Raw genomic sequence first — 26067 nt, forward strand, 5'->3', positions numbered from 1 at the left:
TAGTCATCTATGTCAAAGAATTTATTGTCCATTTTTATTGTACATTGAAAAATATTGTATAGTGAAAATTACATTTCTCTCAATTCAAGCCTTTTTAATAACCACCCTTCTTTTATCGCTCCTTTCCATACATACCCTTTGTACAAATGATCATCTGAACGATCGTTTTAATTGGCTAGACTTATTAATAGTGTACAGCATTTGGCAGATTATTAAAAACAACTAAATGTTTTATGAAATTTTCCACGCTCGTTTGAGTAAATGTATGAAACATGTAAAAATAGCTTAATTTCAAAACAAATGATATAGTCTACTGAAACTCGAGATCTTGGCGTTATTTTAGTCAACAAGCTAACTTAGCACACCCACCATTACAGTCACCATTACAACAAAATATAATTGAAAGAATAGAGCACATTCAAAATAAATTTACGAAAATAATGCATTACCAGTGTGAAATGCCCCTCATATAAAGCCAGATGTTTATTCTTTGGAGTGGAATCGGTTAAGCATAAAAAGAGGACGGCTCAGTGTCATACAGGGTTTTCCAAGTCACTTTCGAATGTAACCATTGTTGTTCACCACATGCAAAATGTGGTTCCACATCGATCTGACATTTCATTTCCATCAAAATAATTTTTAATTTTTACAGCATGATTTGCAACACGTCTCAAGCTGGATTGAGTTTAACAGTTCTTTGTGATGTGTTGAAAATCATATGTTGGAACTGAAATTTCATTTTGAAACAAATAAACGATTTGACAGCTGTTGAAAAACATCTTGAATGCGGTGAATAATTGTGTGCACATTCGAAAGTGACTTAGAAAACCCTGTAAGGTTATTACTGGTCTAGCCGAAGCAACGTCTCTTCTAGCTAGGATTAACTTCGCGGCTCCTGAAAGAATGTTGAGGCCATGGATTTTTTCAAGGAATTATAGATTTTTGTTTTACAGTTTTCTGCACTAACGATCCGATTATACAAATGATCAATCAATCACTCAATAGACTTGTATATGACAATGCACCAGGTAAGGAATTGTTTAGAATACAATCTCCGTTAGAAATGTTCATATGTTTCGTTAATTTATTTCCATTTTTATTTTTTTATTTGTGGAGGTAATTGTTGGTTTTTGTAGCGATTTTTTAAGCACTGTAACCTAAAACTTAATGAACTGTAAATGAACTTAATATTCATTTTCATGCTACCGCAGTTTGCACCTTATTGATAAATATAGTTGCGACTTGAAAGTTATGCTTGTTTTGAGTAAATTATGCTTGAATTAGTGATGAAAAAGTCTAGACCTATAACTATGATTACTATATCAACGTGTTATCTAAAACCTTAAAAATTAATTAAATGTATAAGTACTACTCGAAGCCATTAAAGCAAGTAATGTAACAGACCGACAAACCTGCTATGCCGGACTGTAAACCAAGAAGTCACTGATAATCGTGCTCATCAATTCAGGTAAGGATAAAATGAACTTTAACAATTAATAGATGTTGAAATGTGCACAAAAATCAATCTTTACCATTCATCTTAAAATCCATACGATTCAAGAAAGCAATAACTCATCATTTCCCAACACAGCTGTCATCGATGATAAGCAATCTTTCTTTCTAAGCGTAGCCCCATAAAACACCTTACCTAGCAGCGTACCGGCGTGCATACAATTCTCACCGTAAATCTTTTCCACACATTTCTCATATATTTCACAACCATGGGCATAGCCTATTGCGAGGATGTTACTGTACAGCGAAAAAGACATACCCTCCATCCTCAAACCAGACGGGAAACCGACACAGACGCTTGTATACAGCGAGGACACTGTGACAGATACTAGTGCGATGCGCCTGGAATGCGCCGCAAAGCATAATGCGCTCCCGGTCGGGTTTATTTTCTCCTCACGACCAGAACACACCAAACTCCCCTCTTTCCACCGGGTCTCGGTCTATGTTTGCAACTTTTACCGGCGCCTGACGGAGTGTGTTATGTAAATTAATTATTGCAATCCTCCCCCACTCCACGCGTACAGCGCATGTTTTGATGCGGTTCTCGCGCTGCATACACAAAATGTCAGCCGCCTTCGTGGTCGTCCGAAGTGTCCGAAGATTGCGACCGGTGCGGCAAAGTTCAACACATCGATTCGCACACATTCGCTCCTAGCGGCTAGCGTGCTGTTGCAATTTTGTGTGTGTCGTCTCGGTAAGCAGTACTGGTGGTTCTTCCCTACTGACGAGAACTGCGCAGTACCGATGGATGATTGGAAGCGAACGGAGAGTTCGCACGGGGGTAATGAAAAATAAAATTATAAATGCATTTTCTCAACGCTGGTGGCAGCTAGGTAGGTCCAGCAGCAACACATCATCAACATCAGGCAACGACAAGCGGTAGCATTCCTGCTGAAATTGATAGAGTGAGAGATAAAATGCTGCAACAGCAGTTTGGAAGGCGGAATATCCATCATGCAGATTGAGGCGCATTGATTCATCGTCATTCATTATTGCCACCTGATGATGATGATGCTGCTACCCCGTCGGCAGGCCTGATGAAGCCCTTTGTTGTGAATTGAAAATGGCTTACAAAATTATGAAGAAATAAAACAAATTAACAAGACAAGTTAAGCGGGGTTTAAGGGAGCAAAATTCAGGTTTGATTTGCTTCCATTTTTTGTGCACAGTTTAAAACTATGGCTGAGATGAACAGTTTCTTGAACGGAAAGATCTATGGTATATGTAAGTAGCATACATGTAAAATATATTTACAAAAAAAAATAAGACAATTACATAAATTGTAATTATATAAAAAGTATAAAAAATGTTAATTGAAAATAATAAATCATATTGAATAATTCAACTAAAAATAGTATTATACTGATTGAAATGAAATACAAAATTAAAAAGAAAAAGATAATGAAGCAGTTTTGTCTTACGTAATTTGTTTCATTTTCAAGACATTACTCCGAAGAATTGTTAAACTATTTTTGTTTAATTAAAGCTTTTTGTTCTTGTAAAAATACTCTAAACAAGACCATGCATAAAACTGAAAGTGTCTATTAAATTAAAACATACTGTTGCCCGAAACCCCACAAACTTTTCATTTCACACCGATCATTATCGAGCAGTGCGATAGCGGTTCGTCGCTTATCGTAACGTTTAACTTTATTTGCGTTCCATTTTAAGCGTCACCGGTTTTTTTTTTTTTTTTTTGCCGTGTAGCATTAAAATAGCAGTGTCGTGCAATTTGTTTTTTCGTATTCTTCACATTTTTGCTGCGGCTTTTACATTATCCTTCTTTCGCATCTTCGATCCGTACGATAAACCCTCCATCAAGCGCTATTGTTTGCGTTGCGCATTGCGCATAAAATTCGCACGCGACGTCTGGCGCATACGAGACGATGGCGCTGGAAGAGCGGCAAAGCGTAGATAGCAAAACAACGACAAAACAAAAAAAAATGACGAGGACACAATTCGCAATTGAGCGAACGTTTCGTCATTATCACACCTACGATGAGCCGCTTAGTTGACGAAACGATGGTTGGTTAAATAGGTGAAAATTAGCTCACGATCGTGGGGGTATGGAAATGAACCACTTTTGTTCCATTTTGTGACACAAATTTGGAACATCTGTCAACGGTGCTTGTAGACTAAAATTTGGCCAATTCACTATTTATGCACTAAAAACAGGAACAAAATGGGTAAAATAATTCCTTCTCAATTCAACTGGCAGGACAAATCCAATTTGAAAAAACGCCATGTATTTTCATCTACAAACGACCCGAAACGAGATATACTAGTACAAGCTGTTCAGATTGCTACCGGTTTGTGACTCGTTTCGTCTCTGCCGGAATGAAAGTGTTATTGCAACGGTGGTCATAAATTCATTCATGTTTCACAAAACAGCAATCGTTGTACGATTGCTGGTAGAGACATTCGTATTTGCATACTGGAACCGCTGGGTGATCATGTCATCGTTGTTTTGCTAGTGTATACCAAAAACCGTTAAGATACATTGCAATAAGAGGGTAGAAAAGCTGCTACCAGCAAATGCCGATTTATGTATCACACTAGTTACGGCTTATCCAGTGTATGAACATGTGTTTAAAATATGGATCCAATTAATTATCTGCAAATGGAGATTAATCGATCGTCGTTCAAGTTTGCGGTGTGAATTTGCCATTTCTTATTACTGTAGTATTGGATATTAGCTATTAGATTGTGATAAAGTTCTATTAAAAACCATTTTTGTATTCAAACCGAAATTTTGAAAAGTAAACTAAAAGGAACAAAGAGTTTTGTTCATATTTTGCTTTAATTGACACTTCAATTAGAACACATTGTACTAATATAGATCTCTATCATTACCTATTTCTCCCTTTTAACTTCAAATGTAGAATCACGTTTGCTCTTTGTTAACATTTCAATTGCTTTTATGGCTTTGGTCAACTCAACTCAAAAACCGGCCGCCATACAATCGCTACAAAAAACATCACCATCATCGCCCGAGCCCTCGCCATAATGACGGCACATAAAGTTAACCCAATTTTGCATCCCAAACGCTCAAGTACGCAACAAACCATCACCACCACGCGCAGCTTCAACAGTGAAGCGCCAAGCCTAATTCCAACCGTTTTCCCTTTCGACCGACAGTGGTGGCGGGAAGGGGACGACCCTACCGAGAGGTCAATCTGTACCAGTGCACTCGCCTCAACAGCAGCTCGCTTCATCTTCAGATCCGCCATGTTACCGTCTAATGATTTCAGACCCCTCCGGGCCCTACGCAGGCTGCGGAGGCTTCCGACGGATGTAAATTATACGTTTTCCGTCGCACACCAAGCTCCGTCTCCAGTCTCCAGTCCGAAAGACAGAAAGGAATAGACAAAAAAACACACGATGAAGGGAAGGTCGGTGGTCAGTGTTGCGCCACTCGGCGTCGGTCGGTACGCGGCCGGTCGTGAGTGGCGCCTCCGTACCTTGTGTGACCTTGACAGACGACGGCACATCATACACTGACCTAGAGCATGGTTATGTCCAATTATTTCAACTGCGACTACTGCAGCTACTACTGGCTACTTTCTGGGAGCACGACGGCACGAGACCCGCGGAGCCAGGTTGCACGATGCTGAGATAGGGCACATTCCTTAATAATACCTTATTCGTGGCTTTTTTATTCAAAGTATCTGATTTATTGTGCACCAAAAACAAAAAAGAGAGCACACGAGTTTTTAGAAGATCACATTTTATTGAACTTATTATTTCCATCCTTGCCGGTTGCCCTTGCTTTTTAAGCAGACTATTCAAAATTCCACAACTTCCACTTCAATTGGTGAGAACTGCTCCAATGGCAGGAAATGAAAAATTCTACCGGAAACCGAACCACAGGCCCGCACTAAAAGCATTTTTCACAAGGTCGTCCAATGGTGCCCCACTCACTCGTAAGCTTTTCCGAGTCTTTCCACCACCAGCGAAATGGTGCTGGAAATAGTTAACAAAGAGGAATCATAAACACTTGCCCACGTCACGGTACGTTGATCACTGCCACTGCTTGTTGGTGGTTGTTGCGTTGGAGAATCGGCTTGTTGCCTGAGGCTGGTGGTGACAGCCCGTACACAGATGCAGTTCTATCGTACTGACGAAGGTGCACGGAACAAATGAGGCGCATTAACTAGCTTTGGTGGAGGGGTGGTTTTACCCGCTTTCAAACGCGTCACGATCGGATCTGATCTTCGTGAGGGAAAACAAATTCTTCTTGCAGGAATCTTTCATACTATCCCTCCCTCCGAAAACGCTCATTAGATCCGTGATGATGTAAATGAAGCACGCTAATGAAGCTCTCGGAATGAGATCTTGAAGTGCCCGAGGTGGCCGATGTTCTGAGCGGAACAGTATGATTAATAGGGCTCAGTCTACTGGCTCGACTACTCACCGCAGTGTTTAATCGAATTGAAAGGGTGCTCAGGTGCACGGATGGGATTTACGCAATGCTGCAAGTGTGATTACGAAGCAAATTAACGTTGCATGCAAAGCATGTTCTTGGCTTAACAAGCGCGTGCAGTAGGAATTTTAGGGATCTGAAAGCATGATTTCATGACTCAAGGAAGGGTGGAAGAAAAGATGTCAGCAAATATTTTGGAATCAATATGTCTAACGTCTAACAAAGATCACGTTTCGTGCCCAATTGATCGACGCACGATCTCCTCCACGGACACGGTATCAACGCATTCGATCTACATATGTCCCAGCGAAGCGAACCCAGTAACCTTGCACCCATTACGGCCATCCCATGCATCTAGGACGTCGCCGAACCCTAAACCTAGACCCAAGGAAACACCCATCAAAATTAATAAACCATTCACTAACCACCAACCCAATCGGATTTGGTGGTGGGATTATTAGTTTCCAATTAACGATGCTTTCGGCCCCGAAACCCGTTGCACCAACCAAACGGCGGATATGGCCCATTCAGGTGACGACGCACCAAAAGCATCTCCGTCAAGACGGACGAACCTCTTTCATAAGTTGCCAATAATAAGCACCGCCACGATCGTGGATCGTTTTGTGGATCGCCCAATCAACGCCGGCCTTCCAGTTGGACAGGCGCCTGTCCGACACAGCTGTGCCTGCATGTGCGTTGCTGCAGTTTGTGTGAGCCCTTGCGATAGAAGGACTTGAGAGTGCTGCACACAGAAGCGGCATTTATGGTTTAAAATGGTTAGAAAAAAAAGAACTCGCAACCATACACAGATGCATGAAAAGAAGGGAAAAACACAATAATAAACCCTCCGGTTGGATCGTTTGTCGTTGAAAGATGCCGAGCTCACCGGCGGCCGGGCACGATCTCGGGGATGCTGTGGACTAGTGAAGCGTAAAAATTACCCAAGTTATCATAAAACCGTATGTGTGTTGCATGGTGCAATCGAATCCGGTGCTGAGAAATGAACCCGAACGGTGTGTGAGCGTACCAACCGCCGCCAACCTTCATGCATTGGAAAAGATGACTTCTGTCTTCGGTCGGCTTGGATGTCAGTGGCGGGGGGACGGTAGATGCGGACTAGCTTTGCATACGGCGCGAGCGCAAGCACACACACAAATTTAGTACGACTCGTATGGGCTGGTATTACGCAAATGATTCTCAGTCGAACATTTCCAGTTTTGCTTCTTTGCAGCCGAACGCTTCGTGCTGTAAAACAGAATTTTTCACACATCAAACACCAAACCGAGCAAAAGAGCGCATCAATCAGCATTACTTTTTTTACGCAACGACCTGACAAAGTCACAGTTTGGTTTATCCCAATCGCACGTGTCAACGGTGCAACGGTTTGTTCGAGAACTGGTGCTCCCCAAAAATGCTCCCGAAATCGAAACTCGATAGCTGTCTAGGTTATGTAAATTCGGAGTAAAACATCAACTTTCTCGGTTCCAATTAGTTGCGGGACCGCAGACTTGTGGAGCAGGACTACAAAACGGTACAGGTTTTCATGGGGGTTCAGTTTTGGACAGTGCTGTGGTATTGCAAGTAATGTCGTAATTCTGTTTATTTTGTTGTGAAATTGTAATAACTATTAGCTTAATTTATACTTTGGTCACTTTTAAGAAGCAAAAATTATTCAGTTTCTTTCATCTTGTAGTTGAATATACAAACATCTATGTATGGAACATTGCTTGTTTGCTTTTATTGCAACTAGGTTAACTCTACAATTTCTTCTGGGAGTCTCCTCAATTCTATAAAAAAGACTCAAACTTTTATGTTGGGATAACAATCTATTAAAACATTAATATTCGTTGCAAAACAACCTTGAAAGCAGGAAGTAAAGACAGTCTCAATAATAGGCAAATATATCTTATTATTGAAACTATTATCATCTACCTTCTGTCGATCGTTTCAGTTGATCTTTGAAACGAAACCATTTAAAAATAGAAGACGACACTCAAAGTCGAATATCTATCAGTATCTTGGGCCATCGAACCGCAGAATAACGACAAATACATTGAATTCAGAGTGTTGTTAATCTATTACTTTCATTTTATTATTGCATTATGTATTCTGAGTCTCTTTATGTTTCACAAATGCTTATGTTTGTTTCCATAAGATTGTTCCGTACTGCTTCGAATTACGGACACGCTGATGACGCCGGACAGTTTCGAGCTGATGTTTCAAATTACGGACGATTTTATTCATATTTCGGACAGCCTCAAAATTCCTTTTATAATCTTCAAATTTGCTCACACACTACACCTTTTTAGCTTTTAATTTGTGCTAAGGTCTGGACGCTTGATTCTGGAAGCTGGTGTCCTCCTAGAAACAACGGGGTTTGGATGCTGTTTTGCTCTTATACTCGTAGATGCGTAGAACCGAAGATCTGCTACACGAATTGTCGGTCTTTTCCGTACGGCCATCAAGCCTATTAATTTCAGATAACGAAATTCGCGAAGTCGTGGAAAGTTAGTTGAGCGGTTAAGAAAAACTCTGTACACGGGTGCACAGTTAGGCGTCAGCATTGTAAGTGTTTATTTCAACTCAAAATGAATTCTTATACTCTATTTTCTGTAAGTTCTATTGTGGGAAGGTTATTTTCTCTTCCTTTTACGCATATGTTTGTGTCGCTAGCCTTTTTCCTTTTCGCCACGCCTACGCATTCTTCTGGGAGGTTTTCTGGTTCTGATGTGCTGTTTTACGTCAAGCGTTATGGATGGAAATGTGATCCTTTTTTTATTGCTTTCTCTGGTGAGGACAAATTGTTGCATTGATGGCATGCGTGGTGGTTTTCCCCTTTGGCGTAGCTGTACCTAACACTTGAATCCTGTGGTGCATGTTCCGAATGTATGCATCATTGACAAATTCTTGACCTTATTGCTTTTTGAATTAATTATCTGGTTAATGTTACTGAAGCATCTGCGTTTGAGTGATTTTAAGGTTTAAAAATTTTATGATCCTGGGACACATGTATGTAGGGTTTCCCTACGCTTCTCGGAATTGGTCTAGCTTGACACACGTGCATGCAGTAATCCTAAGTTAACTGTTACAGGTTCGAAATGAATAAAATTTGCTAAAACATGCAAGTCAAAAAACCAGATGGCCCTACTTGAAGGGTTTAGGATTAAATAATGTTTGTCTCCTTGATGGTTACATCTGTTTTTGAGTACGTTTGAACTATCATATTTTATTATGTTATATGAATTGAAAAAAGTATAAAAATTTCTATTGTCACGTTCGTAACAAAGCCACTTGGCACATAAATTTTCAAATATCGTCGTTTTCTTATTGTTATCACTGTCTTAACATATATTTTTATACAATTAAACACAACCTGCTTCGGGTGGCCGGAACTTAATACAAAATAAAAAAATCATGCTTCGAATTCCGGACAGAATTAAATACGTGATTTAATGAAATTCAGGGCACAATATGATAAAACACTGTTGTGTTCACCTTCATAACTACTTCTACAATGGATTCTGATGTATTTCAATGCACGTGGATGCGATTAAAAGAAATTATCGAAGAAATAACACTGGCGCCGTATTTTAGCAAAACTGCTAAGAATGCCTCTTGTGATGAACTGACCGACAGAAAATATTTATTTACTGAGGCATCGGGGTCTACTAGGGGTCAGTTACATTTTTATTTGATTCTAGTACATGATGGCAATCATCTAAAAATTTAAAAGTGGCATGGCCAGCGGCTGGATTTAAAGAAATTCAATAAAAACAAGCCGAATGTCCGGAATTTAAAGCGGTCCGTAATTTGAAGCATAACGGTATATACTCATGAATAAAAAGATAGTACAGTTACAAGTACATCTAGCTCCAAAACTCGTATGATTGTATTAATTTCTTAGATTTGAATTTTCTTCTACTTTTGTCTGTTCATTATCCTTCTTTCCTAAACAAAGGCTAATATTTCACAATTTTTCAAAATTTTACATCTAATCACTCTTTTTTCTTGATTAAGCTCAAATAAAACTTTGCCCTTGAATGCTACACAATTTCCATTATATTCGCTTCCCTACACGCCAACTGTGGCAACACACACACAGGAAATTGCAAGGACACCAGATAGACAAGCAACGCGAAAGGATCTCATCTCACATTACCCAATCCGCTCCCAATGCGCTTGAAAAAAAGGGTAATGGACTTTACCAAAATGCTTTCCGCTGGCGCTAATCTCAAATCGTCATCTTTCCATCAAGCGACTCAACTCGACTCCACACCGACCGTTCATTCGCCTGCGTTGCGACGCCACAAGGTCACCGGTGCGAAGGAAACCATTTTGCATTCAACCACCCAACCGTCCCGAAATGTCTTCATCGCCCTTCGTTGGCCCACTGTGTTGATCCCGTGAGATTGTCAACTGTTTCACCTCGGATGCTGCTACAGGTTTGCCGTTACTCCACGAACCGTGAAGTCACCCTGCTGCGGGTCTAGACGGCCAGCGACCGCAGTGTGACAATAGAAACGGTATCAATCGGTACACTTTGTTTCCCAGCCCGTTGCGCATGGTCGCCGGTTTAAGTTGTGCATTTAATAAAATGCAGCGCCAGATTGCTCAGCTTATTGTTTCACTGCTGTCCCTGCTGCTGCTGCTGCTGCTGCCGCTGCTGTTGGTGGGGTAAATTTTGCGACCAACGAAACACACTCAAGCAAAACCAACAATCGGTATCGGGGTGACACAAGCCATCATTAAAGTAAATGTGCTAAATGCGCTACTGAAATGGCTGTGCGCGGTGCCGTTGTTGCGGCTTTTTTTTTTTTTTTTTTTTTTTTGAGTGGCCATGCCGCGTGTGAGCGTGGCAATTAATTTCGGCCGTTAATTTAGATGTTAAATTGCAATTTACACGCTCCGTCCACTTGTGTCTTGTTTTGCTCAGCCATGGATCTGTGGATGATGATGTTCGCATGCTTGTAACTACAGCCACAGGTTAACAATTTGCACAAATGCAGATAAACAAGGGCAGATTGAACAGTGTTTACTCTAGGTGCAAAGACTCCGTTAATTCCTTTCAAAGTATGGCTTAACTTTGAGCCGTCGTTTGTAAGAACTGGTTTTCAGGCGGCTATCAAACGGGGTGGCTTAATCAGATCAGAAGCAGTTAAAATTTTCGCTTTAAATGACACTTTATGTAACATTTTGCCCTAATTTGCTCTCCCTTGCTGGAGCATAATTTTAATGCTCTCGAGCGGTTTCGGGGCAAATCCACTTATCAATCACTGGAAGCCGCCCAAATTGACCGATATTTTGAGTAGCGAGCCGGTTTAGCATCAACAGACAAGACTGAACAAAATAACAAAAGAGCTGAAGAAGTATAATTACAAGTCGAAATGTTTGTCAATATTTACGTGGATTAATTTTATTATTTCATTTTTTAATGATGAGTTGAACAGCAATTATGTCAATATTTGTTACCAAAGTAAGAGACAAAATCTTTACTTTTTTCAAATTCCTTTTTATTGTATCAAAACCTTTACAACCTTAATTTATAAATATTGAAACTAAACTCACGATGTATACACTCCTGCAAGTAAAAAGATCCCAATGTGCTATGAATTATTTGACTCTTTGCTTGTCCTGTTTCATTTCGTTGTTCTGCTATTTAAATATTATTTTTAAAGTTTTTTTTTTACTCAAACAATCATCTAATCTTCCGTACACTGACACATATTTTACTATCACGTAATTTTATTTTATATTTTATAGCTTGAATTTCATAATATGTAATTTCATCTTCAGATTTGATCAGATCAATTTGCTCTTGAAGTGCTTGGTTGTGTTTACAACCTGATTTTGCGTATATTGTTCACGAATATTTGATAAAATATTCTTAAATTCTTAACGTATATCTTAGTTGTCCATATGTTTAAGTTCTTTTTGATCATTTTAATTGTTTGCTCAGAGTTTCGTTTTATGTTGGAATTTATTTTAATCTACATTAAATATTTTATAAGTTCATTGTAGTGCTACGATACAGAATACCAGCCTGCAAAATATTTGATATCTTCTGTTTAATCCACTTACCTAAGTGGATAATTTGACTTGTTTAAAAATAAAAATAAAGCTTAAGTACTATCAATTACACTCCTTGCTCACACAGTAACAGTAAATGAGTCTCTCAGCACAAACAATAACAAAAAACATGACTGATTTCTAACACACAAAACTCGAACTATCCAATCCAACTCAACAAGATCTAACACATCTCGATCAATTAAACACACAATTGAGCGTTAATGTTGCAATGCTGTCGAAAAAAACTGCATTACCAACGCAAGTGCACAACTCGAAATGTAACATTTATGCTAAAAACAAAACATAACAAAGCCACCACACACCGGCTACGCACTGCTAACGCATACGGAAACCTCCAATCGACTAATCTTTGGCGCGAGCCTCGCGACTCGCCGATGCACGCGCATCGCTTCCCGATACGCAAACGACCTCAGAACCCGTTTACAACCCACACTCTCCTCCTCCCCTGCCCCCTCGCCGCATGGAACGAAACTGAAAGCGAACGAATTTCCAACCGAGAAACCCGCCCGCCAGCGTGAAGTTGTTTGGCCTAAATTTAACCCAAACCTGGGTGCCGGGAGTTACATTTCGCATTCAAAAGCAGGGTGCCCGGTGCGCTTGTTTTTGTGCGTGCCAAATCACACCCCACAGGTTGTTAGTGGAGGAAAAAAAACGACAGCTTCTCTTCACCCCTCCCCACAAATCGAGTGACGATCGCGGCTGAATTGAAAGTGAAAAGATAAGCCACACAGTGGGGTGAGGAGCACAATCAGCTGATTCCAGGTGATGAGCAATCGTTACACGTTACAGTGTCATTCCATGCAGATTCGGGGTGCCTCGTCAGGGGGGGGTTCTCCAGTATCCTCCCCACTCTGGTTGTGTGGCGCCTCCACAAACCACACCGGTTCGGCTCGGACGTCAGGCAGCGAATGCGCGCCAAAAACTTGACCGGGACCGACAAAACTGTTTACACATGAGTTGCCCCACACACACACACGAACACACACTGCTATAGAGCTGGTTGGCCCCAAAGCTTGGGGGGCCCCGTGTGGCTCGAAAGAGGGAGATCCGAACGCGTTCTAGCGTTCGGCGGGCCAACCACGGCTACGGTTTTGTTGCGCGCGCGCGGTGGGGCAAAGTGCAAGTGATCTTTGGTGGCATAATTTGACGACACACTGCCACAAATGTTCGCCCTCTCCCTTTTATGCTGGCGCATGGCGAAGGCTAGCACTAGTGCCCCACAGAGAGAGAGAGAGAGAGAGCGAACGAGAAAGAGAATGACGCGGGACACAACACAAAACCCCAACCGATTGTTTTTCGGTGGCATCGAAGTGTGGGATCTCGGCGGGTCGTCGTTTACTCGCCAACTTTACCCGTATAAATATGGCCAGTTAGTTTTGGAAAAGCATCATTCGGTCTTCACATCCAGTTCAGTGAGTTTACCCTCCGAGTACAACGAGTGATATTTAGAAGAAGCAAAAACGAGCAGCTGAAAATGAAGGTGTGTTTGCAATTGTTTCCCAAGAATCAAATGTGCCCCAATCAAGTGACATTGCTCCTGTGTGTGCAAGAGTGACATACTAATACGGGACAGCTTCCCAACATTGATCTGCATTCAGTGATGAACCTCCAAAACTAATACAATGCATTTCCTTTGCATCTCCATTTCTCCACTCTCCAGGGTTTCGTAGTGTTTGTGATGGCGATTGCTCTGGTGGCGAGTGCCGAGATCAAGAAGAAGGATGCTGAGGCACCGGCTGAGGCCGAAGCGAACGGCGAGAAGAAGCAGGAAAAGCGTGGCCTGTGGGATCTGGGCTACGGATACGAATCGCACGGCTGGGACTCGCACAAGTCCCACGGCTGGGAGGAGCCTCATGTGACGACCATCACCAAGAAGGTGCACGTCCCGTACCCGGTCGAGGTGGAGAAGCACGTCCCGTACCCGGTGAAGGTACCGTACCCGGTCACCGTCGAGAAGCACGTGCCAGTCGTGGTGGAGAAGAAGGTCCCGGTGTACGTCGAGAAGCATGTGCCGGTGCACGTTGACCGTCCAGTGCCGTACCCAGTCAAGGTCCCGGTGAAGGTGGTGCACAAGGAGTACGTCGAGGTGCCGAAGCCGTACCCGGTGCACGTTGAGAAGCATGTCCCGGTCGTCGTGAAGAAGCCAGTGTACGTCGAGAAGCATGTTCCGGTGGTGGTCAAGTCGCACGGCTGGGAGCCTCATTCCCACTCGTACTCGGAGTTCCACTCGTGGTAAATTCCAACCCAACTGGTAACTAAACCATCCACCTGGGTGAGATGTTGCACCGTCTGAATGGTGAACATGCGCCAAACATATCGTCCCAAAACACTCACACCATTACACACAGCAACACACTCTCTCACGCACACATACACACCAGTACCGTTTGATTGTGATCCTCGGTTTGGCAACAACGTTCCTCGCTGTGATGACTCTGTACTGCACATCCCCTATGCTCATCTTACACGCATCTTCTTTCAACGATCTCGACGATCATTGCTCATTCTATAGTGCAATTCTGTCCCCTGATCTACAACGCACCCGCTCAGCTGTCTCAATCTCGAGCTTCTAGGTGATCTCCAACCTCCAACCAGCATGCCCAAAGCAATCCCCAAGCTCTTATGGCCGAGAATGTCGACCGGACCGCGTCTTCCCTCATCCAGTTTGCAGCGTGTTGTCGTCAGCTGTACATAAATTATTTTACCCTGTCTTACACGGTTGTGTAAGGGCACATGTAAAAAAAAGATAACTTTCCCAAGAAACAGATGAGACATGTTAAAAAATGTAATAAAAAATATAAAAATATTTAATACTAAGTCTTTGAACCGTTCGCAACAGAAAGAATGTATCACAATCGAATTCCAAAACCATCCTCTGATTCTTGTTGGGAATTACCTTAACATCTTCTTCGCCACAGCAATAAAGGTTCTTCAAATTCTTGCTACTGCTGAGCTATGCTAATTATGCTCTTTAAGTCCAACAAATGACCTACTTAGCTACACTACCGAGCTACTCATCATTGGCACGACCTTTTACCATTAAGATGGATCTACTCCAAAGGTGCAAACGATCGACAGCACAATGCACGGCACCAACCGTCCAATCTCCTACACCAGTAGTCGTCTCCCCGTACACCAACTGGACGATCTGATGGATGTCTTCCGATCGATCGGTCGATTTCGGTGGAATGCCCAGGCACGGATCGCCACACTCGCCTCGGCACAATGGTGCCGTAACCCGCCAAGCTAGCCCGTGTTTTGGTGGGACCCACTGCCATTGTGCGAGGTCAAGGTACGTGCGCGACGGATGATAGATTTTGAAAGTGAAAAACCGTACCTTTTTGCATCAATTATGCCAGTGCCACTGGGTTGGGGTGGTGGTGGTGCTGTGGCGCATTGCAATTTATGCGTTGCTTTGAAGGGCCATCTAGATGAAGACGGCTTGTAGAGCAGAGGAGCGCATCCCAGGGAGCGGATGATCTTGCGCGATGATCGTTGTACATTGTTGCCTAATGAACAGTAGCTAATTCATGTACAATAAAGAATGTACAAAGAAGGGGTTTCAGAAGACGGCTGCATCTTGAATAATGGACCCGCTGTTGAAATTCTTCTTTGTTTGTGAAATTTTTACAGTAATAATTTTCTTTAAATAAACCTTGTTTTTACAGTTTTTAGCATAAAAGCATTATACACTTCTTCTTTGTCAAAAGCAGTCGTGTCATTTGCGCTACGTCTGACCAGTTCCTGACAAGTGCTAGTTTCGAATGGAAATTCAAGTCTGAATGGGAATTTTCCATATTCCCATCTGATTCATGAGAAATCTGTCTCAAATAGCATTTTCAATTGTCCAGTCCACAATGAAATCATCCAGAGATTTTCCACATTTTTAGTTATTTTTCCTATGACCACGACCTTCTCATTGTAGTGTGCCATAATAAATTTATAGCTGTAGTACATATTGCAGACATTTAGGCGCTTTTCAGTTACGCATGGATAATCCGAATTTCCCACGGACGGCCCGTGATGGAAATATTTTTCAGGTAAGTGGGTCGGAAAATTCATACAAAACAAACCCAATTGCTCAATTAATCACAGTCATATGCCACAAACTTACCAACAAATTTCCCCATTTTCCCCCCATCGCAAAATGTAAACAAACAAATCACCCGTTTGCTCAACTCTCCCACCAACTATGACTCACGAGACACCTGCATTGTTTATGCTCAATGGAACTGCTCATGTTTACACCGGCACTATCATTAGATGGAATCTAAGCGTACTAATAATCATAACTAAACGTCCACTAGCTGCGACGGCAAGCGCAAATGGCTCAAATGGTTCCCACCCAACGCACTTTAAAATCAGATAAAATGTTTTGCTACATCCGATCAAAAGCTGCTGCAGTGATTAATAAGTGCCCCGGTACGGTACAGATCTTGAATGATAACATACAATTAGTACACTCGTCGTTCGCCAGTGTGATCTATTGCAGCAACAAGCGAGAGGATAAAAAGGGCGCTTAGATAATGGCTCGATAATTGTTTAATGTTTAATTAAGCTATTTGTAGCGTGGTAATCAGATGGTTTAGCATGCAGTAGATCATCAATATGATTTAATTATGACCTTATCAGAACAAAGATCTTATATTATGTACTAAGTAAAGGTGTTAACTGTACGAAAAAAGGTCAAGATGGATCAAGTTCAAGATAAGATACAATCGTGATACGATCGTACGGTTATTTCGGGTAGTTAAACCAAAAATTAGTTTTTATTGTTTATTTTTTTATTTTTTGTTTATTCCTATTTACTCTTTTCTTAACTTCAATTATGGTTGTTACAGAGTTACCAATCATAGGTAATGTTTCTCGATTAGTATTTATCGTCTCACGACTTATTTACTAATTCCCACATATTTTTGGAATCAGTCTTACCATTTTTTAGTGTTTTTTTAAACAAATTAAATCGATTTCACAAACTATTAACTGTTTACCGAATTATGTTTTTGGTTACGCTGCCCAACAATGATATAAAATATAAATGTTATAAAAATAATTGAGAAAAATTACATACATACTGAAGCATATTATAACATAAGAGGAAAAAAACATCAAAATCAAAATTTCAAAAGTATAAAAAAAATTGTAAAGAAACCCTGTCACATTAAATTCATTTCATTTATTAAAACAAATTCTCAATCAACTTAGCAAGTCTATGGTTAATGGTGAGCTACCATTCTGATCTAACTTAAACTACCTAGTTCTAACTAGTTCGAACCTACAGTGGTGGGTATTCCAAATAGGACACTTCCAATTCGGACACTCTTTATACTATGAAGAATGTTCCCCCCGTTATTCCTATACAAAATTTTATTTTTACATGTACGTGTACATTCCGTGGCCATTCCCGTGTAGAAATGTAATAAAAGAAGCCCACTGCACAGTTTTTATGACGATTTATAATTCTAGGAAAATGCTGTATCGATCGCAAAGTAGGAACAGCGGCTGGACTTCGATGTGAATTTCCTAAAAAGTGTCCGATTTTGAATACCAACCACTGTAAGCCTATCACGCCGATACTCCACGATGTTCGGACACTTCGGACTTGTGTTCCATGATGTTGTCTTTTGGCGGATGCTCCATTTCTGATAGATGCTGGTGATCGCTGCAAGATCGGGTATGACACATTTTATGCTTACTCAGCATAAAATGTGTTCTGCGATGTTTCGCTCAGCAGAACCGACGATCTTGTTGTGTGGTTCTTGCGACAGGAAGTAAACGTCTGCTTTGCTTCCGATTAGCTCGGACCCTATGTGTGTGCCCCTATGCGTGTGCTAACCCAATGCGAACACATTGAAATATCAAAAATGTTTCTTGCATTCCATATTGCTAAAAATCCAATTATTTCAACTGAATTATAACAGAACTCTCACAACAAATGTCTTTTCAAACTCTTTGCCACACACACACTGCAGAGTCTTCTGTTCAAATATAATCAAATTCATTCCACATAGAAAAAAGATTTTTTGTAGAGATTTTAAGTCAATTGGCATCATTCACCTCTTTGAATTTTGGGGTGTAAAGTAGATATATAAAGCCAAGCAGATCAACACATTATACTCCACTATGAGACGATCTTTGTATTGTAGTAAATTGTACCTTTTCCTTAATCTAATAACCGTTGATCTTGGATACACTGAATATTACAATAAAGTGCTTTATAGAAAAACACATTAGGGCCAACTCCAAGAAACCAACACTAACCATGTCCATTTCAACACATTATCCTTAATGCCACTCTCAGTCAAATCCCGATGCATTTCAAACAACATCCCTTAACGTGCAATCAAAAATAACTTTGTCACACGTTGGCAGATATTGCATAATTGAACAATTATTGCCATCAAACCGGTTAAGAGTACCTCCGTTCCAAGTCTATTCCGATCACATTCCAATGCTAAAAGCGTCGCATTACTTGTAAGCATGCGGAAGTACCGCACCAGTGCAAGTTGCTGCTGCACGCTTCCACGCTCATAATCCACGAGCCAAAGGTCCACGACAGAGCACTGGCTGAGCGACGGACATCCCTTTTGATCTTCCAATCAACACCGGATAGGTGCATGAAGCCCACCAATTATTAATCGATTGAATATGCACGGAGAAAAGGGAGTTGAGACACGACTAAAGCGTACCCCCTTGCCCCTCGGTATGCGAAGTTGAGCGAAGTACACTTTCACGAAACCGGTTCAAACGATGCATCGTCTACGCCCAAGCCAAGGAGACCTCCTGCAGGCACCTGCAGTCAAAGTGTAATTAAGTTAGTCTACACACTTACTACACTTCTCTGCACGATGATGACCTCGGTAGTGATGGGGGGCTGATAAGTTAGGGTGGAAAATCATCCAAGTCCGGTCAACTGTTCAAGTGTTTCCTCTTCAGGGTGTATGATATAAGTGCGCCTGTGAGTTGGGTATGCCGAGCAGGAGGAACAGTTTTCCTATCGGCCCCACCGTTGAACAACAATCACACGCACAGTGGTGGTGGTGGTGTTGGTTTTGCATTTATTTGTTGCTCTCGTAACGATTCGCAGCGCCAAAGGGCCAACCGGTACCGGTGGTGTGGTTGCAAGGAGGAAGCCACCTTTTTTCCTTATCCACTTCACTGTATTTCCCTGCCCGACTAGCCTAACGTGCAAGTGGCCCAGATTTTCACCCCACCTTGCTAAGTGTAAACTGGCGTACTGTTTGTGCTTGTGCGTACCAGGATTTGTTCGGTGGCCAAAATCAACACTTACACGCGTGGAAGGCTTCGAATGTGGTGCATCAAAGTGATCAAAAACGGAAGCATGCATGCATTTTGGATGTGGTGTGGAGTGTGCGCTCGAGTGTGACGGCCGACGGAACTGCACCGCGCACGAGCTGTATGGCATGGCTCGTTCACATACCTGTTCGTGGTTTGGTACAAATGTAATTAATTGGTGGCAAAAATGAAGCATTCATTTGCCGACGGAATATGAAAATGCTCACAAAGTCATGAGGAGTCAGTGGAGCCGCTTAAACGCATTGTTATGATGAATGTGAGCACTTATTGAAACTGTTATTTTGATTAAAGCTAGTTTGATCCGAAGAATAAATTTAGTATAAACTTTATCATAATAGTTAATTTCTATTATGCTGTCAAATGTCTATTCCAGTGACCTTTGAGCTTTAGATAGTCTCAAAAAATAATTGAGAAATTTGAATAACTACAAATTATGTGATGAAATCTATTTGCAGATCATCTTGGAGATCGAATCTTGGACTGGAGATCGAATATCCCTAGAGAAAACTCTCTCACTACGCATTGTACTCTCAATCGTTAGCTATTTGCGCTTGGCTATACGCACCACGTTGTTACGAGCTACCACCTTCTGTGGTTGGTTTACTAGTGAGGCTGCATGAAGCTTACTTCCCTGCTTAAATAATTGAGTCTGTATATCCGAACAATAATGCTCAAGCAATCGACTACTTATTCATTCAAGTCATACTAATTAACAATGGCTCAAAGATGCAATTTATAGTATTTTAATGACCGTTGTCATATTTTCAATTCTAACGATAAATGAATAAAAATAACGAAACTCTTGCAGTAGACCAATTTTGCGAAGAGGTTGTAACATCGGAAAAATGAGAAGATAAGTATGTAAAACACATGGATGAGAATTTGGGAACAATTGGAATAGTTCAATACTAAATTAAAGTAAAAAAAAATCTTAAAATATATAATGTTATCTATGAACAATGTAAAGAGAAAACTGCAGTCATCTAAGATATTTTGAACCAAAGCTTTGAAGTTAAGCTCACGATGGGGACTGCTTGGAGCTGCCTGTACTAAATAGATTGAACTAATGATCAGCTCATTGCATAGATGACACCTTGTTCTGTCATTGGTATTGAACAAACAGGGATGTTTGGTCAACAATATTGATATTTATGTTGATGTTCATGTATGATTTAATTATTGAAAATAATAATGTTTTTATGAGAATTTCATGTTCAATATTTGAATGTTTCGTAATCTCGAAAAAAAAAATGAAATATTTTAACTTTCCCAACATTAAAAGAAGCTTATTATGATATTACAACTTTCACTTACTATGAGGAACTATGAGCATTGGATTTGGTGAAGCATTAGATCCTTCCAAATATCTTAAATTACACTGTCAGAGACTCGAATCTACATTTGGTAAACGTAGTGACTGCTTGAGTCTTCGAAGTCAGTATATCTCTAGCTCTGAAAGATATTTTATTGTTTGGTTTGATTCCAGAAATTCCGGAATTTTGACAAATATTGAACATATTCAAATGTGATCAAACTGGAATTTGATGTTCCGACATTTTTGCCTCCAAACAATTCCGACAGAACAGGAATCAATTCACTAATGCCAATAGGATTTTGATGAGTATAAGCTGAACAATATGTATTTGGATCGTTTTAGGTGAAAAATAGACATCCCAGACATTTGTTTACTACAAAAAGCATGGAACTAGAGCATCAGCCAGCAGTATCATAATACCTATAACTGCAGTGCTTTCCCAAATAAATCCCAATGGCAAAAGTAACCACTTACCGATTCGACTCGAAGCTCCAAAAACCATCTAGCCCTTTTGATTGATTGCACTCACTGGCTGGCAGAAACGCAAAAATAGATATCAAATGCCTCACCACCGTCCCTGGTATAACCGCGTCTGTTTGACTTCGTACCAGATGCGCAGGGCAAACCTCATCAAATCGACGCGTGCTCCCGTTGGCAGTTCCGCGTAAAAACTCCTCCGCACCAGGCAGGCCATTGCGTAATTTGGACAATTTCGCTGCGCACAAATTGCGCACCGAGCTGGCCGGCTGGCCGGCCCTTTGTCCGTTGGCCTTTCGCTTTCGGTTTTGTGGCCGGACGTGGTTCAGTTTTGCTACCACGCTGGACAACCGGGGGGATTGGCGTGTCCGCCCGTCGGGGCTTCCGTTGCATTCTTGCCTCCCTTTGGGTAGTTACCGCGCGCGCCGTAGTTGCAGTTGGCGTGTAATTTTTTTTCATATTAGAGTATGGCGCGAACGCGATGCGCTCAACGCGATGCGCTTCCTGGCCCCGCAAGCGTTGGCGGTAAACAGTTGTTCTCTGTTTTTCTTCTTTTTTTCCTTTTCGCTACTCACTCTCTCCCTTTGCGTTACCGTAGGGACTGCGACTAAACACACTATCAAAAACCCTTTTCCGCCAACTTGTGATGGCAAGGTGGCTAAAAGGAAAGAAAAAAAAACCCTGCCAGTGCATTGTTATCGAGGGTTGGGTGCAAATAGTATAAAAGAAAGTAGCACCGACCGGCCATTAGACAGTGTGGAGTACGATATCCGTTCGAGCAGGTCCTATTGTCTCGACCGAAGCTCGTGTGGTGTGAAAGACCCTTTTGTGAGAACCTGTGTGTGTGTGTGGGTGATAGTGATAGTACTGATAGTACTCTAATAGTAGTACACCGATAGTGATAGTGCTGTGTGTGAAGAGTGAAAGTGCCTGAAGAACACTGAAGAACGCTTTCAGAAAGATCGATGAACTGACCGAAGACCGCCGAGCGCAGTGCAGCGAAAGCAGCAGCAACCCGATCGTCCAATCCCGACTTGACGTGATTTGGAGCGGGTTTACCCTTTTAGACACGCAGTTCCAAAACACACAAACACAATGTTAAATTTTGTAAGTGATTCGTTCTGTACGAGTACGGCGACGAGCTGCGATAGTAGTGTGTGCTTAGAGTGTAGTGCTTGTTTTGACAGCTGCTCTCAGTTACTAAGCAACGCGAAGCGCAGTGACCTTCGCATCTGATGATGAGCTGTACTAATTCTTTCCTTCTTTGTTCCTCTCTCATTCACTCTCTCCCATTCTTTCACTCTCACATTTACATCCGCTCTCGCTCTCGCTCTCCCTCTCTCCGCTCTCTGCTCCACTCACACATATCTCGACTCCCCCTATCCTTCTCCACGGTGTGCAGGTGTTCGTGGTACTGTGTGCGCTGGTACTGGTTGGCGGGGCGCTGGGTGAAGCGGCACTCGGCAACTACTACAAGGACGTCGTGCGGGAGCAGCACGAACTGATCAATGAGATGAATCAAAACTTTACCGAGCTGGAGCGGGCGAGCGAAAAGCTGATCGATCTCGGGTTCTACGTCGGCAAGCACAAGCTGCCCCCGAAAACGGTCAAGATCACGAAAACGGTGGCGGTCCAGGTGCCGGTACCGTTCCCGGTGAAGGTACCGGAACCGGTCCCGGTGCCGGTCCCGGTCGCCAAGCCCGTCCCGGTGCCCGTCCCGACGCTCGTCGCCGTACCGGTCGAGAGTACGGTGGCGACCGTGGCCTCCTCCCCGACCGACGACGGCGGGCGTCCGAGTCCGTCGGCCGAGCCGGCGGACGCGGACCCAGCGTCGTCGCAGGTGCACGCGAGCACGGCCCAGGAGGTCCAAGAGTACGTACACTCGTTTCCCATACACTCTGTATACGACGCTGGCGACGATTACAATCCCATGGAAGGAAACCGTCTCGCACTAGCGGAACACACTGCATCCCCTACTGAGAGCACGTTCAGTAAACCAAGTCCTTCTTCACTTCAACAGTTGGAAGAATACCAGCACCCTCCACAGTACTACCACTCCCACCAGCGCCCCCCCGCACAGCAGCCGAAGCGGCAGCATCCTCAGCAGCATCGTAAGCCAACGGCGCCGGGACTGGATCAGGCCGCGGAACAGTACCACCGGGGACGCACCGGGGACCAACGATATGGCGGTGGTGCTCAAGTTCAAGCCGGTGCGCATCCGGCTGGCCAGTACGGACCTGAGCCTGATGCGCTCCAGCCGGCGGCCGAGCCGTATGACTTCGGCATTGACGCTAGCCAACTCCACTCGGCCGCGTTCGCCCGTGCCCCGGATACGCCCTATACCGTTGCGACAGGCGTCGCCGGAGGCAAACCTTCATCGGCTGCGCCGTCAGCGCCATCGGCCATCGGTGAGGGGTACCGCTTCGCCACCGCGCACCACCTCCACCAGCAGCAGCAGCGATTCCAGCAGCGAGGAAGATTCGCGGCTCACCAATACGATCGAGGAGTCGGTGGAAGAGTCACAGTCGCTGGAGGAGTCGGAGGATCGGGAGAATCTGGACGAGTATCAGGATCTGACGGAGGAGCTGGACTCGCTGGAGCAAATGTCGGAGGAGTCGGAGGAGCTGGCCCCGAAACCGGTTCGCACTCGTACGTCCAGTACGTCGAAGACGCGGCACTCCAAGCGCACGCCCAAGTCGAAGAAGTACCGCGCTACCAAAGTGAAGGCGAAACGCGACTCCAGGCAGGGTTCGAAGCGGGATTCCAGGCCGGGCTCGAAACGACACACCAAGCGGGACTCGAGGCGGGATTCCAAGCCGGTCTCGAAGCGGACCAAGAAGCCCAAAAAGGTGCGCAGCACGACCACGACGACCTCCACCACCACCACAACAACCACCACTACCACCACGGCAAAGCCTACGACCACAACGACCGTACGCCCCGTCCATTCCAAACCGTACGGGAGTCGTACCCACGGTATGAGAAGCCCGACGCTGCCCGCTATCCACCCTCACAGTCCACCGCGGGAGACGCACGAGGCAGTGCCGGCGGCGTCCTATCAGAAGCCTACGATCACCCAGCTTTTGCCAAGTCGCACCGACCTGCTGCTGCAACCGGACCCGTACCAACCGCTGCCACCGTTACCTCCACCGCCACCACCCACGGTTACCCGGTACCGGGGGAACGGTCCCTTTACCCGTCGCTATCCACCGCGGGCCACCATCATACGCATCCACATCCAGCGCACCTACCGGGGGAAGCGCATCAAGATCTTCGTGATCAAGCCCACCACGACAACCACGACGACGACGACGGCGCCGGATCTTCTGGACAACTCCGCTTTCCCTTCTATCACGCCACCAAACACGATCCCCATCTTGTACGGGCTGGCGTCGAATCGTATCGTGCAGGCGGTGCCCCTACCTCAGGACCATCCTATCAGCTCCGCCAGCAGTACGGGGAACACGCGCAGTCCTCGACGGGCGATCGGGCCGCGCAAACCGTTCATCATCACCACCACGCAGGCGCCAGCTACCACAGCGAGCACGGAGGCGATCAGTTTGGCCAGCAGTACAAGGGCAGCTACCCCGCCAAGCCCACCGTCTACAGTGTCCCCAGTGACGCACACCTTTATCCCGAGTACGGCGGAAGCCACAGCGACAACCACCATCAGGGAGGTGGACACGACGACCACGGTACTACCGGCAAGTTCCACTATCACTTCCACAATGTCCACCCGATTGGAGGCGGTAACAACGACCACCACCACCAGCAGCAGTCCTCCGCCAGTGAGCACCACTACACAGCCGTCCACGGAGGGCACGCCAGCGCCGAGTACGGCGGTGGTGCTGCCGGACCGGACGGAAGTGTCGTAAGCTCGTACGATCCACCTGCCAGCGGCAGCGCGTTCCACTTCCACGACGACGCATCGGCGGCCGCTTCGAGCGATGTGTACGCAGGGGCATCGACCCAGTACGGTCACTCCTCGCCCTGATCTCTCGACAGCTAGGGGTCTGGCGGGAAAATTGACTCCATTTTTTGCCGTTTTTCTTTGGGCGTTGGGGAGTGGAAAGCACACCCCTTAAACCTTTTATGCCTCGGAGTTATTTATTTTTCGCAACTTCCAGGTGGAAGTTCTTCATAAAAATGTCCATCTTTTTTTGTTATTGCTTAGCGACTGCTCTCTATCGCCATGCGCATTGATACGCGTGATTGCGTGATGCGCATGTACTACAAGCTTTCAATTTCCAAACTACCCGTTGCGCGTCCAGCGTTACGCACGCATAAGAGGCATTGAATAAACCAAAGGGTGCTGCCATCTACCGGGAAACACAACCCTTTCCTGCCTTGTACCAGGAAACTCGCCATCATAGCCCAACCCTACACCCAACCCTCACTGTAGCATCATATCCTGCTGTGTAAGGATGATGATGTAAGAAGCAAGGCAAGCGCTGAACACAGAAAAGGAAGCGAACGTCACCCGTGTTATCGTTTTCGTTCAGTGGATCATGTTTTCCCGCCAACGCGTGTTTTTTTGTTATATTTTGTGTTTGATACGTTGTATTTTTGTTTTGTTAAACACTTCCTTCCTTAGTTCTTCATTTTCCTCCAATTTTTTTTAAACATTACACCCCTCTGCGCCGTAACCGTGTGCGTGTCGTGTTAGCGTGTTTTGTGTTGTTGATTAGTGGTTTAAGAATGTATACACCGTTCGCCCCATTCGCTTGTGGGCTGGTCTGGCAACGGTCCGCGAGCTTTACGCCTCACACTAATGTTTCGCGTTTTTTGCGCTACGTTTATACCTTGTATAATTAAAAAGGGCAACTAGCAGTTTGTGCCCCGCGCCAGGTTGTGTTTTTGCGAAAAATCTGGCACTGGGCCCTACCGCATGCCGTCAATAAATTGTAAGTCGAAAATCTAATCATTGCTAAAA

At 43.8% G+C, this 26067-nt stretch overlaps 2 protein-coding genes across 3 annotated transcripts; both read left to right on the plus strand.

The window, feature by feature from the left end:
- Positions 1-13397: 13397 nt before the first annotated feature.
- Positions 13398-14836, plus strand: LOC4578396 (zinc finger protein 512B). The gene is made up of 2 exons (XM_001238171.3): positions 13398-13505; positions 13686-14836. Exons 1-2 carry the CDS (start codon positions 13500-13502, stop codon positions 14259-14261), a joined length of 582 nt encoding a protein of 193 aa, XP_001238172.3. The 5' UTR covers positions 13398-13499; the 3' UTR covers positions 14262-14836.
- A 7036-nt stretch (positions 14837-21872) lies between these two features.
- On the plus strand, positions 21873-26067 carry LOC133393096 (mucin-5AC-like). 2 transcript variants are annotated; one of them, XM_061656551.1, is made up of 3 exons: positions 21873-22241; positions 22537-23006; positions 23155-25140. In XM_061656551.1, the coding sequence occupies exons 1-3, from the start codon at positions 22230-22232 to the stop codon at positions 25007-25009; spliced, it is 2337 nt and encodes a 778-aa protein (XP_061512535.1). In that variant the 5' UTR covers positions 21873-22229; the 3' UTR covers positions 25010-25140. The 2 variants fall into 2 exon arrangements, with proteins under 2 accessions (XP_061512535.1, XP_061512534.1); XM_061656550.1 differs by having other exon boundaries at positions 22537-26067.

The sequence above is a fragment of the Anopheles gambiae genome, chromosome 3, assembly GCF_943734735.2.
Source record: "Anopheles gambiae chromosome 3, idAnoGambNW_F1_1, whole genome shotgun sequence".
Taxonomy (NCBI): Eukaryota; Metazoa; Arthropoda; class Insecta; order Diptera; family Culicidae; genus Anopheles; species Anopheles gambiae.